This window comes from Crocodylus siamensis, chromosome 5, assembly GCF_052110815.1.
Source record: "Crocodylus siamensis isolate JL-2025a chromosome 5, ASM5211081v1, whole genome shotgun sequence".
In the NCBI taxonomy this organism is placed as follows: Eukaryota; Metazoa; Chordata; order Crocodylia; family Crocodylidae; genus Crocodylus; species Crocodylus siamensis.
Genome location: NC_143399.1, coordinates 91,437,464 through 91,453,478, shown reverse-complemented (window position 1 = coordinate 91,453,478; position 16,015 = coordinate 91,437,464). Strand labels below are relative to the sequence as shown.

Here is a 16,015-nt window from a genome sequence, read left to right as displayed (position 1 = left end):
GGTTATGAAAGTTTTATGAAATTTTCATACCTCTTGAAATAAAAAATCTCAAATCTAAAGTCCAAAATCATTGTAAGCAGCACATTTCTCATATCTAAATCTGCACACCCTCATTAACCCCCTCCCATGTCCCCTCCACACACACTGCTATATAGAGCATAATCTGTCCAACATGAGTGGCTGGTGGCCACGGGCTCCCCTGACTGTCACATGGGTTCACTGCTGCAGCCCTCATCTGTAGTATCTCCCATGTATGATCATATAACACCACTTTGCTGACTACCTAATGGAAAATAATACTAGAAAAGTGTTTTAGCTTCTGTGAATGCAGTGTAGTAGCTGTAAATAAGAGGGAAAATCAGACTGAGCAGCAAACAGACGGTGAACTCTATGAAACAACCATTAAGAATCACCGAGGGAGCCATTTCCTCTTGTGTTGTTTTCCTCTCCCCACTACTTGCCAGAAAGATCCTCCTGGATAGTACATCCAAGTGACAAAATAATGTTAAACATTTTTAATGATATTTCTTTGATTCCATTCAGACATGTTAGATGCATGCACATGTAGTTCAACACAACCTTCTTAGCAGTTTATGCTATTCACCACAGTCAAGTTGCATGCTGATACCGATACATGTAGATAATTTCAGATGCTAATGTATGTAGATAATTTGATTCACTTCTAAATTTCTGCTAAGTTGTTTTAATGTCACAGCAACAAATTGCTAGTGAAGAGGTGCTTAGAATGGTATCAGTTTGATGAAACTTGACTGCATTCACATCATATTTATCCTTTACTCTAGACAATGTCACACTGGTATGCACCACTCAGGGATGTTTCATTTAACCTGACAGCAAAGCTTGAGCTTGCAAAAGATGCAACACCATGAACCGAGAGCAGTTTCTGGCTGAGTTTCAACAAGAGCTCTGCCTCTGTTATGCACTTCCTGGTACTTTCCCAAGTTACTCAATCATTTTCTACTTCCAGCATTATCATACTGGGTGTAATTGTCTCACATGTGGCTATATACTATAGGTGTATATTTTTACCATATGATATCATTACAGGAGATGTTATCATTACAATTAATAGACTGCCACCAGCCCAATGCTGGCTTATAAGCAAGGTGAAGGGTTTTCTTGGGTTTCTTGTGGCAAAATTCCTAGTGACTTGAATCATAGCAGTATTAGAACAGGAGAAGGAAAAGGTGTATTAGAAAGTATGCAAACATTCTTAAAAAAAAGATTTCCTCTTAACAGGTTCACAGTCAGATTCACTTTGTCATTTTTAATTATCCTCATTGCCAGTATTTTCTGCTCCAGCAAAGTTGGTGACTGACAAGCATGTTGAAAATTCCAAAGCCAGTCATCAAGCAGAGCGTACTACAGTCCACGGAGCTGAGATACCTGCATATATATCACAGAGCTGTTGAAAGCTACAGAGTGATTGTGCAAATTGTTGTCATCTGATTGGCTAATAACTGTCAGTCCCTCAGTGAATGAGAATTTTTTTTCTGGCCTGTTTATTAAGAAGTGCCTATGAAGAGATTACACTAAAGGAAGCCTCAAACCTAATCAGAGTGAGAAAACAGCAAAATGAGGAAAATGGCACAGTCCTAAATATGCAACAACTGCATTCAGTTCAGAAGAGAGAATTCCAATTCACTTTGATATTGTTCAGATTACCTAACACGAGTCTGCTGAACTTCTGTGACATACCCTGAGATTTTTTCCGCTATTTAAATCTTACAGTTATTCCAAAAATGCCCTTAGAAGCCTGTCCTCATTGCCCATTGTCATTACCTAAAGCAACACAGTGGTTCTGTTTGGTGAGGAATACAGGTGGCACATTTTACATTGAAATCACAACAGAAGGTTAATTGTTCAGTGTTCAGGGGTAGATTCAAGCAGGACACTGAGCTTCTATAAAATATTGTTCAGATTTTCCTACTGTTTTGTTTCAATAGCAGACAAATGGTCTAGACTCCAGAGGAAGGGACATTGGATGAAGAATCTGGATCTAAATGAGGAGTCTTTCCCAAGTCTGCCAGTAACCTGCTGTTGGCCTTGTGCCAGTTACTTTTGTCTTGTCAATTTAGATCATAATTTTTTTAGAACAAGGGCTTTCTCTCACTTATGGCTAAGTACAAACAATTAAAAAGCCCGAGGCTGAATTGATTCAAATTTCACAGGGTAGTCTAAGCTGTGTAGATTGAACCAATAACCAAGTGAAGAGACATTCACTTTGCGCATCTATATGCATGCAGTGAGGCTGCTCTAATGTGCTGTAATTACAGTACATCAGAGCAAGCTCAATTAATCGAGTCTGCTGGAGTGGGGTAATTACTGTGCTCCAGCAGACTGTGGCATCATGTGTATCAGTGGCATTGGGAGAGCTTTAACTAAAGCTTATTTGGGGAGCTTTAGTTAAAGCACCTCCATTGCAGTTTTTCAGTGCAAGGATGCTGATGCATGTAATGCTCTGGGCACTTTAGAGCGGCTTTTAGAGCCACTCTAATTAAAGCATTCCACCCCCCTCGTCCCCACTCCTGGGGCACTGTATAAGCGTCCTCTGATTCCAGAAATGCAACCACATACCTGCAGTAGCCAGGCCAGAAACTAGGGGGCACTAGAGCATGCCTGTCTGCTTGGCTGGAGCAGTCATCTTGGGCCAAGGTTAGCCCACCCACCCTACAAAGGAAGGTTTGCAGGGCAGGTACAAAACATCCTGGCATACCAGAGGACTATGAGTTAACTTGAATCTGGAAGGGATCTGGGACAGGTTAAATAAACTGATTTAATCTAAATTGGTTAAGGCTAATATTACATCCATCCAGGATTATCTTAAAATGGTTTCAGCTATTTTGGAAGCAGTTTATGTGCATTTCTGTTCTGTTACAGATTTGAACCGGTTTCTGATCACTTATATCAGTTTATATGTAATTTCTGTCCCTAGCCTATGTGTTTGTACCAGTGGGACTCAGTCTTCTGTGGGTCTTCTAAGAACTACTGTAACATAACTAATAAAGATATTGTTCTAGTTCCATTCAGACACAGCTCAAACAGACAAGACTGTGCAGGTAAAGAATTTAAACAAACTTGACATTTTTTTAAATAAAGTTGGAATGCCCATTTTTCCTCCCTCCTAGGTTAAAAAGTTATCAGTTGTGTAACTAAACTCTCTCATCTGAAAAGAACAAGAACCATAAAAGGTTTTCACAGGTGTTTGATACAGAGTCATGTATATCGTGTTTAGGAAAGATGATCATTAGAACTATGTTTCTGCTCTCTTTTTTTTCCTGCAAGATTTAGGCATTCCTTAACCTAAAAACTGCTCACTGCTAGCTTTCTGACAACATGGACACATGCCAGTGTAGTGACATGTGCTCTCTGCTGTTACCTTCGGGTAGCATTCTTGAGAGGAAAAATGATATTCATTATAGTCAGCATCAACATAAGTTGGAAGAAACATTGAGGACTCTTAATATTGAGGACTCATAATACTGCTACCCTATTTTGGTTGGCTGTGAATTCCTTAGGTGCACAGTTGCTACCTATTAACTGCTGGCAGTTAACAAATGCATTCTTTCCATAGCAGAATTATATTGGATTTCTTTCCAGTTTGTCAGATATTTTTGTCTTATTTTTCCTTGGCTGGATCAAGTTGATGGCAGTTAAATTGGTTTTGGAATGCACTTGCACAGTCTTCGCTTCTGGAGATAGCTTTTGTTCTCTGCAGGAGACCCCTATATACTGTACCTTTAAGTATCCAAATCAATTTAATTAAATTTCATTACAGGCACTAGAGCTGAAACAAACTAATGAAAACAACCAGCACGTCAGGTGGTATTTATTTCTGCATTAAATTGGAAATACTCCCTTTAGGCTCTTAAAAATTAGTTTAAATATTTAACACAATAGCTTTTGGAATTGTTGATGGGAATAGTTTTAATGAATTTGTTACAAACAGTTTACCTTAAAAATGGAAAGAAACTTGTTTCCTTGGAGCAGGAGAGAGCTAAGGATGGATTTGATTAAAGGTAATAGGCTTTTGGAGTATTATGGTTGTCTATTAGTAACCTGCAACTGGTCTGTCAGAAAGTACTGTTTGTACTTTATCACATATTGGCAACATGTCCCATTATCCAAGTAGTCAAAAGTAATCACTTGTAACAATATTTATATTTATATCTTTATCACTGTTGACATAACTTTGTTCTACTGAGTCTAATAGGGTCAGGGAACATTCAGAGGACTGTATTATCATTCATTTTCTTTTTTTTAGCTTTTTGCTCTGACATAGAAACGAGTCACAAATCATGCTGTTTCTTTTTTCAAATGGACTAAAAAATACAGCAGTTTGCCTAACAAAGTGTCCAGCTTAGGCAGATGTGAAACTACAGAAACATAGACTGGAATATAGGAACAAATCTCAGTGGTCTAAATTCATCAGGGCCCTCAGAAGCTGTTGTACCCCATATTAATTTTTGCACATAATTTTAGTGCTTTGTTTTCCAGAACATTTCAAACATGTAGTAAATTAAGACTTAAAACGCCCCTACAAAGTAAGTATTTTAGGGAATTTTCCTGTTTTTATTTACAACAATGGGGAAATACAGGAATAATTTCACTAAAGAATGGGTTTCATAGTTTCATTGTCTAGCCTTGTCTTAAAGACCCCCAGGGTAGGAGCCAGCACCACTTCGCTTGGAAGTTGGTTCCAGATCCTAGCTGCCCTGACAGTGAAGTAGCACCTCCGGATGTCTGATCTGAATTTACCCTCTGCCAGAGCTTGTGACCATTATTTCTAGCCACTCTTGGTAGTGCTTGGGGGAACAGGGACTCCCCCAGTGCCTGCTGGTCCCCTCTGACTAGTTTGTAACTCGCCACTAGATCCCCCCCTCAGCCTTCTCTTGTGGAGGCTGAACAGGTTCAGGTCCCTTAGCCTCTCCTCATAGGGCCTGCCCTGCTGCCCCCAATCATGCGAGTGGCCCTCCTCTGGACCCTCTCCATGTTGACCACATCCCTCTTGAAGTGCGGCACCCAGAACTGGACACAGTACTCCAGCTGCGGCCTGACCAGTGCTGCATAGAGGGGGAGGATCACCTCCTTGGACCTGCTTGAGATTTATCTGTGGATGCATGACAAGGTGCAGTTGGCTTCCTGACTGCATCCCCACGCTGCTGGCCCATGTTCATCTTGGCATCAATAATGACTCCAAGATCCTTTTCTGCCTCTGGACTGACAAGAAGGGAGTTCCCCAGCCTGTAGGTATGCTGCTGGTTCTTCCTCCCCAGGTGCATCACCTTGCACTTGTCAGTGTTGAATCCCATCCTATTCTCATCTGCCCACACCTGTAACCTGGCTAGGTCTGATTGTAGCCTATTCCTTCCTTCTACCACATCCCCCCACATCTTAGTATCATCAGCAAATTTGAACAGGTTGCTTTTTACCCCCTCGTCCAAGTCACTGATGAAGATGTTGAACAGTGCTGGCCCAAGGACCGAGCCCTGCGGAACCCCACTGCCCACATCCCTCCAGGGTGAAAATGACCCATCCACCACCTCTCTCTGGGTGCGGCCCTCCAGCCAGTTGGCGACCCATTTGACTGTAGGTGTCAACACCACAGTCCCCCAGTTTCTTAATGAGAACGGGGTGAGAGACAGTGTCAAAGGCCTTCCAAAAGTCTAGAAAGACTACATCCACTGCTCCCTCTGCATCTAAGGATTTGGTGACCTGGTCATAGAAGGCCACCAGGTTGGGTTTTTTCACTGGCATAAATCAGTAAAGAGAGACTCAAGCCTTCCTTTAAATAAAGAGACAGAATCACATAGGAAGTCAGAATAGAACCCAGATTGTCCAACTCTGAGCCCTTGCTTTATGTCCAAGACCGACCTTCTCCTGTTAATCACATTAGTCTCTTCCAAGCTTTAAAAATGTTTCCACTTATGTATGTTCATGTCTGTGTTATTAGAAAATTCAATTTAAACCCTAGCAGACCTTATCTTCCTGGAGAGTGTAACAGCTGCAGTCAGCTGAAGTCACAGTGTGCGTCTCAGCTTGCATGGAACTAGCAGTGCCTTTCCACTCAAAGGATCTACAGGTGGACTTGCTCTCAGCAAAGAGGAAATCTGGCATTTCAGAGAATAAACTCACTCTATTCAAAAGCAAGCTTGATATTTAGGGACATTGCAACTTCAGCTAGATTTATACCCATCACTGCTAAGAAAGACTGCAGAGCTTGTTTGGAAGAAACACTGGATGTGCTCTGAAATGCCAGAGGAACTCCACCAACATGGTGCCCAATATCCCTCCCATGGAAAGTTTGTGATAGTTCAGGAAGAAAGGGATAATATTCACTTGCCATTAGAATTCCAGAAAGAGTATATAGGTATTGTACATGACACCAGAGACAAGCAGAAAGAAAACTTACTTCTTCCTTCGAGAGCTATTTCAAGCCCAGCTGTAGCTACTTTAGAACAGTGTCATGATACAGAATACACACGAAACAAAATGGATTGTTTTCAGGTTCAGTGTCCAATGGGACACTAAACATTGAAGCTAGAATGATCTCAGTTGTGGCAGATGACAGAACCGGGAGCAATGGTCTCAAGTTGCAACAAGAGAAGTTTAGGTTGGATATTAGGAAAAACTTTCTCACTAGGAGGGTGGTGAAGCATTGGAACTGGGTTACCTAGAGAGGTAGTAGAATCTCCATCCTTGGAGGTTTTTAAGGCCTGGCTCAATAAAGTCTTTGCTGGAATGATCTCACTGGGGAAGGTCCTGCTTTGAATAGGGGGTTGGACTAGATGACCTCCTGAGGTCCCTTTCAACTCTACTTTTCTATGATTCTATGATTTAAGATTCTGAAAACATGTGTTACAATTTACTTGTGGAGTGAAATAGACATCTTTAAAATGTGAAAAAAACCAGTTCATGTTTCCATTATTTTTCTAGACTTCATTGCCAGTTTAAAGGCACAGTAATTTGTTCAGGTTTATGCACACGAAAGAGAGGTGAGGGAGGACAGGAAGAGGTTAAGTGTGAGGTCTGTATAGCATTTGCCTTACCAAAAAAGAAATGTAATTAATTAGAGTTTTCAACTCCTGCTGTAAGTATTTGAAGGTTCACCTCAATGCCAAGAGCACACTAGACTATCTACAGTTATTTCCTAACAAAAATCATGTACCCATCATGCTTCAGCCCAGTTTGAAATAAATATCCACTGTGGAAAGGGATTAAAAACAAAACAAAACCACTCTTTCTTAATAGCATGTGTACTCTGAAGCACCATCAATGTTTTGGATACTTCAGTTAAGTATCTCTCACCATATCCTTCAGAGACTAAGGCAGTGAAGGTTTCACTATAATGGAAGAAAAGGCTGAAGCTCTTGTAGGGAAACCTGAAAGCTTTCTGCATACTTCAGGTGGTACTCTTTGCTCTTCATGAGGAAGCCTAAGGACCCAACACCAACAAATAGAAAGAGTTCCGTGGGCTTTTTTCTGCTTCTGGCAGCAGGTCTTCTGACAACACGCAAATCCCATTATTCTCTTAGTATCATGCACTAGGCCTAGGTCTTGGTCACTTGGAAAGAGAATTAAATAAATACATAATCAGGAATTTACAACACATGAGAGTTGCTAATTTCAGGAGAATGGAGGAAGAGAGCCATCTGTGCTTCTCAAGAGTGAACCAGTGGTTTTCATGTGTATTAATTGCTTTCTTCTCACAGAAGATGGGTTGTTGTATAAAATAATGTTAACTGGGATGTGTATGTGATAAAATTCCATATGTTTCTAAGCAGGCTATGCATAATCCAATATTGTAAATGGGGAGAAGCTGATAAAACATAGGTGGTAGGCCACAAGAAGGAGAGAGCTATTCACAATGACAATATTAGCTTTTTGACGGATTAATTTTAGTTTTATGTCTCCATATGCTTTAAGCAGTTCCATAATTTCTAATTTGGTGCATCATTAATTAAATACATTACTTAGGAATCCAGAGTTTGAAAGGCACAGCTTCTAAGTCATCTGCCTGCTGAAAATCAAAGATAGGATTTAGAAATTGCTTCCTTATCATTGATAATAAGGATTAATTGTTTTGAGTATTTTCTTAGGCCCTGTTGCTTATCTGTTTTTCTTTCTTATGTTTTCTTGTCTGACCTGCCACCTGTCTGCCATACAGATTAGATCCTGCCTATAGGCACAACCATTAGGGCTGTGCGAAGCTTCAGTCCCTGATTCAATTTGGTGGCCGAATCTCTGAATCTGAATCAAATCAGAGGACCCTTTAATCTCTCCAAATTGAATCAGAACCCTCCAAAGCGATTTGGAAAGATTTGAAGATTCGGACATAGACGCAGCTTTAAATTTTTCTTCTACATACCTCTAGGTAGCAGGTGGCTCGTGAATGCTGTGATGCTGGGGCACATGGAGTGTCCCACAGAAGCATGGGGGGCTCCTCAGCATGCTTGGCAGCAGACCCGGAAGTGAACCAGAAGCACTTCTGGTCCACCTCCGGGTCCACCAGGGAGCGTGCAGCTCCCCACCCTGCCCATCCCATGCCCTTCACCATCTCAGCAACTGGTGCCCCCTAGGTCTGGGGCAGGGGGGCCCTGCGGTCCTGCTGCAGCTGATTGCTGAGCCGGGGGGGGGCCCAGCACATTCCCCAACAGTTCGCTGCTGAGCATGTGGAGCCCCCCCCACCATATTCCTGTGGGACACTCCATACACACCAGCATCTCAGCTTTCACAAACCATGCTAGTACCTCAAGGTATATAGAAAAAACATTTAAAGCTGTGCGTGTGTCCGAATCGCTGATTCAGCATCAAATCTTTGAATCAGCATCAAATCTTCAGATTCAGCCAAATCGGGCACAGTGATCCAAATTAACTAATTGAATCACTGTCCCTGATTCGGGCCAAACCAGAACCGAATAGGGCTTGCTTCGCACACCCCTAACAACCATGCTTTTCCTCCTATCTAGCCACTCCAAAACAAATATTGGTCTTGTCCACAAAAGCCAAGGCCCAGATCTTATTTTTAAATTTCCCTTTTCACCGTATCTACTCCAGCTGCGTGGCTGACACAGCCAACTCTAAACGAGTGGACTATGCAAACAGTATAGAGGTAAGAGTTTTGCATTCAGAACATTTAATTGTGTCATGATTATGTCTACTCCAGTTTCCTAATATTTTATGCAAATAATACAGTGTAGGTAAAAATCTCATGAGCAAGCATTTTCTTTGCTTCCACTGTTTAAACAAAATGGCACATACTTGCTCTGCTCATTTTCTGAGGGTTCATATGTGCCAATTATTCCCATATAACAAAATAACCAACTGAAAGGGAAAACTGCACCAGTTTTGGTAATGTTTTATACTGAATACTTTTTTCATGCTTGTAAAAATGCCTTCTACTTTTTTTAGCCTCACAAAATTCTTTGTGCCATCTCATCAGGCATATGATCCAAACTTATTGAAGTCAGTAGAAAAAACATTTGGAGAGCATTTTTATTTAAAAGGCTTTCATTGCATGATCAGGCGAGTAGATTTTGTGCCCAAGTTCATATTACAGCTTCAAAAACATGAGGAACCATTGATGAAGACATTTGTCATCGGTTAATATTTTGTGACATCTGAAATAGTATTATGTAATGTTATGAAACAGTATCAGTTACAGAGAGCTAGACTACATCCCATTATGCATTCTTGCTACTTTAATTATTTAAGAAAACGTGACTATTTTATATTAACCAGTATATTACATTATATTAGATAAGGTTATGTTACATCAAATATAAAGCAGCTGTAGGAGCTCTTATGTTTCATTCAAGTACAAACTGCAGCAGCTAACTTAGAAATGTTTATGTTACTAGATATTTCAAGTTTAAATACAAAGGGCATTAAGCTTTGTGTGGTGGGTTTTTTTAATTTTTGGTTTGGTTTAGTTTTGGTTGTGTGTGTATGTATAACTCGGAGAAAACTTGGCAAGGAAAATGGGCACCATGTTATAATAATGGAATACTACAATGAACCAACTCTGTTTTTCCAGTTTCTGAATAAAAAGGTATATTGAAAGGACTGGAGGTATATGAAATACAGCAAAAATGAAATCTGAAGTCTTACTGTGTTAGAAAAAAATTAAAAACCTTCACACTGAAAATTATTTTCAGGCAGAAAGCATTTTCACTGTAAAAAAAGCCAAGTTTTTTGTGACTGCATATTTTCACTGCCAGATTGCCAGCTTCAAGGAATTTAATCAAAATGTGAAAATTAGAAGTATGGCAAAACTGTAGAATGAAAATGGAAGAAGAGTAATAAAACATATTGTGTTCAATTTTTCCATCATTTTGAGTAGTCTGTGCTTTTCTTTTTGTCTCAGTTATTTTAGTTGGTACATCACTGCAGGGCCTGAGCCCCATATTACATCTTGGCAGGGCTGAGCACATTTGGCACTCAGTAAATATGAGGAATGAAGCAGCCTCACTTTGGAAAATAGAGTGTCTGTGGTGATCTAATTTGTGATTACTGTACTTACTAATTTTTATTCATTATAAGTAGCAAAAACAATGACTAAATTCAATGTTTCCTTTACATAAGTTAGCGTGTTGTACACCTGAATCTTTTTCACTGACACGTGTCCCAATGTTTGATGTTGCCCTTATGCAGGATGGATGGTCACAGTATCACTTTGTAGCTTCATCTTCAACAATAGAGAGGGATCGGCAAAGACCATACTCTTCATCACGCACACCCTCCATCTCTCCTGTGCGCATGTCTCCTAACAATCGCTCAGGTAAGACCATGTTTTCAGGACTTAAGTAAATAAAGATGTAATCCATCAATGTCGGTCTCCATCATTAAGCACTGTCAGTGACATCTGGATGCATTATTAATCATGATGGAAATGTGTGAAAAACATTTTTCATTCTTATGAAGTTTACCTGTTTAAAACACTGAATGCTTTTTATGAGAAAGTTTTGTAGAAATAGTGAGCAGGTAGAGTATTCAAGGGAACGTCTTCCTGTAACTGTCCATTCAATATTTTCCATGTGCTCTCACCAGTTATGAGTATTTGATTGGGAAAGTGAAAAATCTTAGTGCTGTTGTACACACTGGCTTCATACAAATGTTCAGTTCTAGCGGTGGAAAATTTCCACTGCTAGAAATGATTCCGGGCCAGGAAGCATACTGATGTTCAGTCTGCAACCACCCCATTTCCACTGGTCCTTGTGCCTTCCTAACTCTGGGGTGATCTCTGTCTGAGGAAAGTGTGGGCTGCTCCAGTCCTCCCATTCCTGGACACCCTCTCTCTCTCTCTCTTTCTCCCTCTTTGGTTAGCTTATAAGATGCCAACCTACACTGCCTTCTACTTACCCGTAGTCACTTAGCATCCAGAAAATCTGACCCTGAGCTTTCTTCTTTCAAAATCTTGCCCTAAGTATCTCCCATTTCTGTGGTTCAGGGAGGGCACCTTTCTTTGACTAACATATGGGGCTTCCCTCTCAGAGTAAGTAGTGAAAACCCTTCTCAGTCTACCATCAGCAGACAGTTTCATGCCTGCTTCTAATAAAATCTCTGTAGGAGTCCACTTCTGGATTTGAATAATTGCTAGAAAGCTGTTGTTCTGGAGAGGGAGGATGGATGTAGTTCCTGCAGGGAACAGAGAGACGGTTATGTCTTATCATTTGATTGTGTACAAGAAGCAGCATGTTTAACATGATGAGGAGTATGTGAAATAATGTGGATTTTGATGCCTTAGCCTCCTTTGAAGCTGTGTGCTACATACTATCCTATTACAGTCTGGTGAGGGATGCACATTTCAAAGCCATATTCTGATTAGCTGACTGGGTATTTTGGATGACATTGCATTTCTAGGGAATGAAATTAAGGGAAGACAGGCAGAACACTGGCCCTCCTCCAGTCCTCTGGGATTTCTCCAGAGGCCCATGATTTTTGATAGACCTTTGCCAGGGGCTCTCCAGTTACTTTGGCCACCTCTTGTAGCACTGTTGGGTGGAATTCATCTGGTCCTGCTGATTTATATACATCTAATTTCTTTAATTGATCGTACACCAGTTCTATGGCAATGGTGGGAATGGTGTCAATCCTGCCCTGCTTGTTCTGTGCCCTACCTGGCATGTTGTTCCCCTTGGTCTTGTAAAAGACCGAGGCAAAGTAGTCATTTAGGAGTTCCATTTTTTCCTGAGTGGCAGTGACCAGGTAACCTGAAGCATTGAGAAGCGGCCCCACACTCCCATTAGTTTTCCTTTTACTTCCTATGTAGCTAAAGAAGGACTTCTTTTTGTCCTTGATTCTTGTAGCTAGTTTTAGTTTGCTTAGCTTTTTTGATCAGAACTGAAGTAAAGTACTTAACTTGGTTTGATTTTTTTCTGTCCATTTTTGTGATGCTTTTTGATAAATTCTTGGGTTGACATCTTAGCCCTGCTACAGACAGTAAAAGGTCTCCCTTTTAATTAAGGGGAGGCAGGATTTCACTCCTGACCTTGAATGCTAGCAAGTCAAGGCAGAACTCTTAAGTGACCTACTATTTAATAAACCAGACTTGTCACTCTTCACTTCTTGATCATGCAGTGCAAGTTACTATTTTTTAAATGAAGTGCTTGTGTCATTTTCTGAACAAGGAGCTAGGTTTGATTAACCAGTGGTCCTTCAACATTCTGGTCTATGATCAACAAAATAGCCAATATGTCTACACTTGACCAGCCCTACTGATATATTAATTGGAGTATGCTAAAAATAGCTATTCAGTTGAACCTGTTATGGATATATAAAAGTTGGCTAGAAAAGAACGTGTCAAAATGTTTCTCTACTTTTCATTAAAATATCCTGCTAATTTTTTTTCACCAAAATTGTTTAACTGTGCGTGGATGTAAAACATTCCAGGACTTCATTCCATGTGCTGAGAAACGTAACCCTGGCATTTTTCCTCATGTGCCAAAGGGGCAAAGTTTTTGGCTTCTGCCCATCTGTCTTGAGAAGAAACATGGGCATCTCTTCTGATACAGAAAAGTAAATGCCAATATTTGTAGAAAATCCGTGATGCTACTCAAGTGCTTATATTTAGCATCTCTCCTAAGTCTTGCTCAGACTTACATATCTGAAGTAGCTAATTATTATAAGTGCCTGTCTTCAATACACACACACACACACACACACACACACACACACACACAGTCCTCATTTAGTTCAGTGGTGGAAGTTGTACATATTTATACCTGGGGTGAATTTAGAATTGAAACCAAGTTCACACAGGAAGCCAGGTCCAATGTGAAGGTTTATTCATAAATTCACTATGCACTTTGGGGCCACTTTGTCTAAAAAAAATCCTTAGCATGCTGAGATTTTGAAAATCTGGCCACTTCTGTCCACATCCCAAATGGGAGCTGAGCTCTGGGAAAATTAACCATAAAATGGTAAAAATGGCTTATTTGTTTTTGGTAACACTGTAGCTTTATAGGAAGCATAGTCTTAATATGCTTTGATATACTTCCTTCAGTATTGTTCCCTGCTATGTGTGTGTATGATTTAATTAGTCTGTAAGGTACAAATCTATATTGCCTTTTGAAAGATATTCCCATAAAAACTTTGATATGTTAAAGTTTGGTACAGGTGGCCTCATTTTGTGCATGTTGGAATTCTTCTGAAGGGAGCTTCTTTCTTTTTTACTGAATCTCTGTATCTTGGGTCAAATCTCCTGTCTCTAAAGACAGACTTAGTGAGATTCCTTTGGTATTTGCGGATAAATAAACAACTACAAGGGAAAGGTGTTGACAAAGTGTAAGTGCTGTACAAGAAAGGGTTGTGCAGTAGCTGTTGGCATAGCACTTTGAGCCAGAGGCTTCTCTTTACAAAGGGAATTGGTTAATACAACCTGTGAATTTTGTTGCATTGAAAATGGCAAAATAGCTACAAAAGACTCAAGATCACATTAACAGTTATTCAGTTCCCTCCAAATACCCTTGTGCTTGATGATAGTTTGCTCCCAGCTAGAGTAAGCATGGAGTGCAGTTATGAGGGTTTTGCCATGGAATTATCAGCAGTCAGAATTGTATTTACCACCAGAGACCTCATCAAGTGTACCATGCCAATACAAGAGCTTTGTCTCACTGGCTGCATTCAGGGAGAACAATTCTATTGACATCCCTTTAATAGAGATTTAACCTTGAATATCCCTTGGTGGCAGATTGGCTGATTTCTAGTTAGATCTAAAAACACAAAAGTGAAGCTGCCTAGGATTAAGTACATTTGTGACAATATTTCTACACCTTAAGCAGTTTTATTTATTATAAAGGGTTTTTTCTTTTGGATTTCCAGCTGGATAGCAAAAGAAAAAGACTAAGTTTGATTATTTTTCTGCTAAACCAATGATTTCCCCATATTAAGAGCCTGATTTATAAACAATTGTTAAAACAAGAAGCCTGCTATTAGCTGGAGCAATAGCAGCAGAGAAAATCTAGATTGGAGATGAGGAGGAGGGACGTAATAGCCCTGTTGACTGCTTATGTTGTGATGATGTTGAATCAGCACGGTATTAAAAGCAGCCGCTATTTGTCCGTCTCTCAGGGCTCTGCTTCTAGACTGACTGTCAAGTAGGATTAAAGAGCCCGGTCTACCCTATCATGGAGTAGGCTTCAATTCCACAACTTCTTAGAGGCATTTCCCATGCCAGGGGTAAGACTAGAAGGTGTTCTTCTGCATGAAGCCATTTCCACCCAGCAGCTCCTACAACCAAGCTGGTTCTATACATATTGGCACCTGCCTTCCATAGATTTCATAGATTTCATAAACATTAGGGCTGGAAGGGACCTCGGGAGATCATCGAGTCCAGCCCCCTGCCCAAAGGGCAGGAAGTCAGCTGGGGTCATAGGATCCCAGCAAGATAAGCATCCAATTTACTCTTGAAGGTGTTCAATTGTAGGTGCTTGAACCACCTCCGCTGGCAGACTGTTCCAGACCTTGGGGGCTCGGACAGTAAAGAAATTCTTCCTTATGTCCAGCCTGAAACGGTCTTGCAGGAGTTTGTGACCGTTCAACCTCGTCATCCCTTGGGGCGCTCTGGTGAACAGACGTTCCCCCAGATCCTGGTGGTCACCCCTGATAAACTTATAGGTGGCCATCAGATCACCCCTGAGCCTACGGTTTTCCAGGCTAAAGAGTCCCGTGGCTCTCAGCTTGTCATCGTAAGATCTGTTTTCCTGACCTCTGATCATGCGCGTGGCTCTCCTCTGGACTCTCTCAAGCTTCTCCACATCCTTTTTGAATTGTGGAGCCCAAAACTGGACGCAGTACTCCAGCTGCGGCCTCACCAAGGCCAAGTACAAGGGGAGAATGACGTCCCGGGATTTGCTTGAGAAGCATCTATGGATGCAAGCCAGCGTTTTGGTCGCTTTACTAGCCGCAGCATCACATTGGAGGCTCATGTTCATCTTGTGGTCAATGATGACACCCAAGTCTCTTTCTTCTGTAGTGCTATCCAACGTAGCACTGCTTAGCCTATAAGGGTGCTGCAGGTTTTTCCTCCCAAGGTGGAGAACCTTGCATTTTTCGGTGTTAAACACCATGAGGTTCTCTTCTGCCCATTTGCTGAGCTTGTCCAGGTCAGCCTGGATCACCCGCCTATCTTCTGGCGTGGATGCTTTGCCCCAAAGTTTGGTGTCATCGGTGAACTTGGCCAGTCCACTCCTGACTCCAATGTCCACATCATTAATGAAGATGTTGAACAGTATGGGTCCAAGAACAGAGCCTCCTTTGGATTAAACCAGCAAGGTTGAAAGGGGGACAATCAGAGATGATCCAAGCAGGGTGCAGGGCCTGGGGCAAATCAGCCTGTACAGGGCCCCGCCCCCAGATGCGAGGAAGCCAGTGACAGATTCAGCGGTGGGGGAGGAATGCCAAGCGGTCAGATGTGAAGCTGGCAGCAATGTGGAGTCACTGCAGCTGCTCTGCCCAGCTCTGTGGGGCACCCCAATGCACAAGGCCTGGGGCA

At 41.3% G+C, this 16,015-nt stretch overlaps 1 protein-coding gene across 4 annotated transcripts in view; it reads left to right on the top strand.

Moving 5' to 3' along the window:
* Nucleotides 1-16,015, top strand: part of CTNND2 (catenin delta 2) — a 1,187,740-nt gene that overhangs the window by 1,153,119 nt on the left and 18,606 nt on the right. For all 4 annotated transcript variants that reach the window (XM_090049706.1, XM_090049708.1, XM_090049707.1 and 1 more), the window contains one exon: nt 10,675-10,801. In XM_090049706.1, coding sequence (XP_089905832.1) covers nt 10,675-10,801 — 127 coding nt within the window. The remainder of the gene's footprint in view (nt 1-10,674; nt 10,802-16,015) is intronic.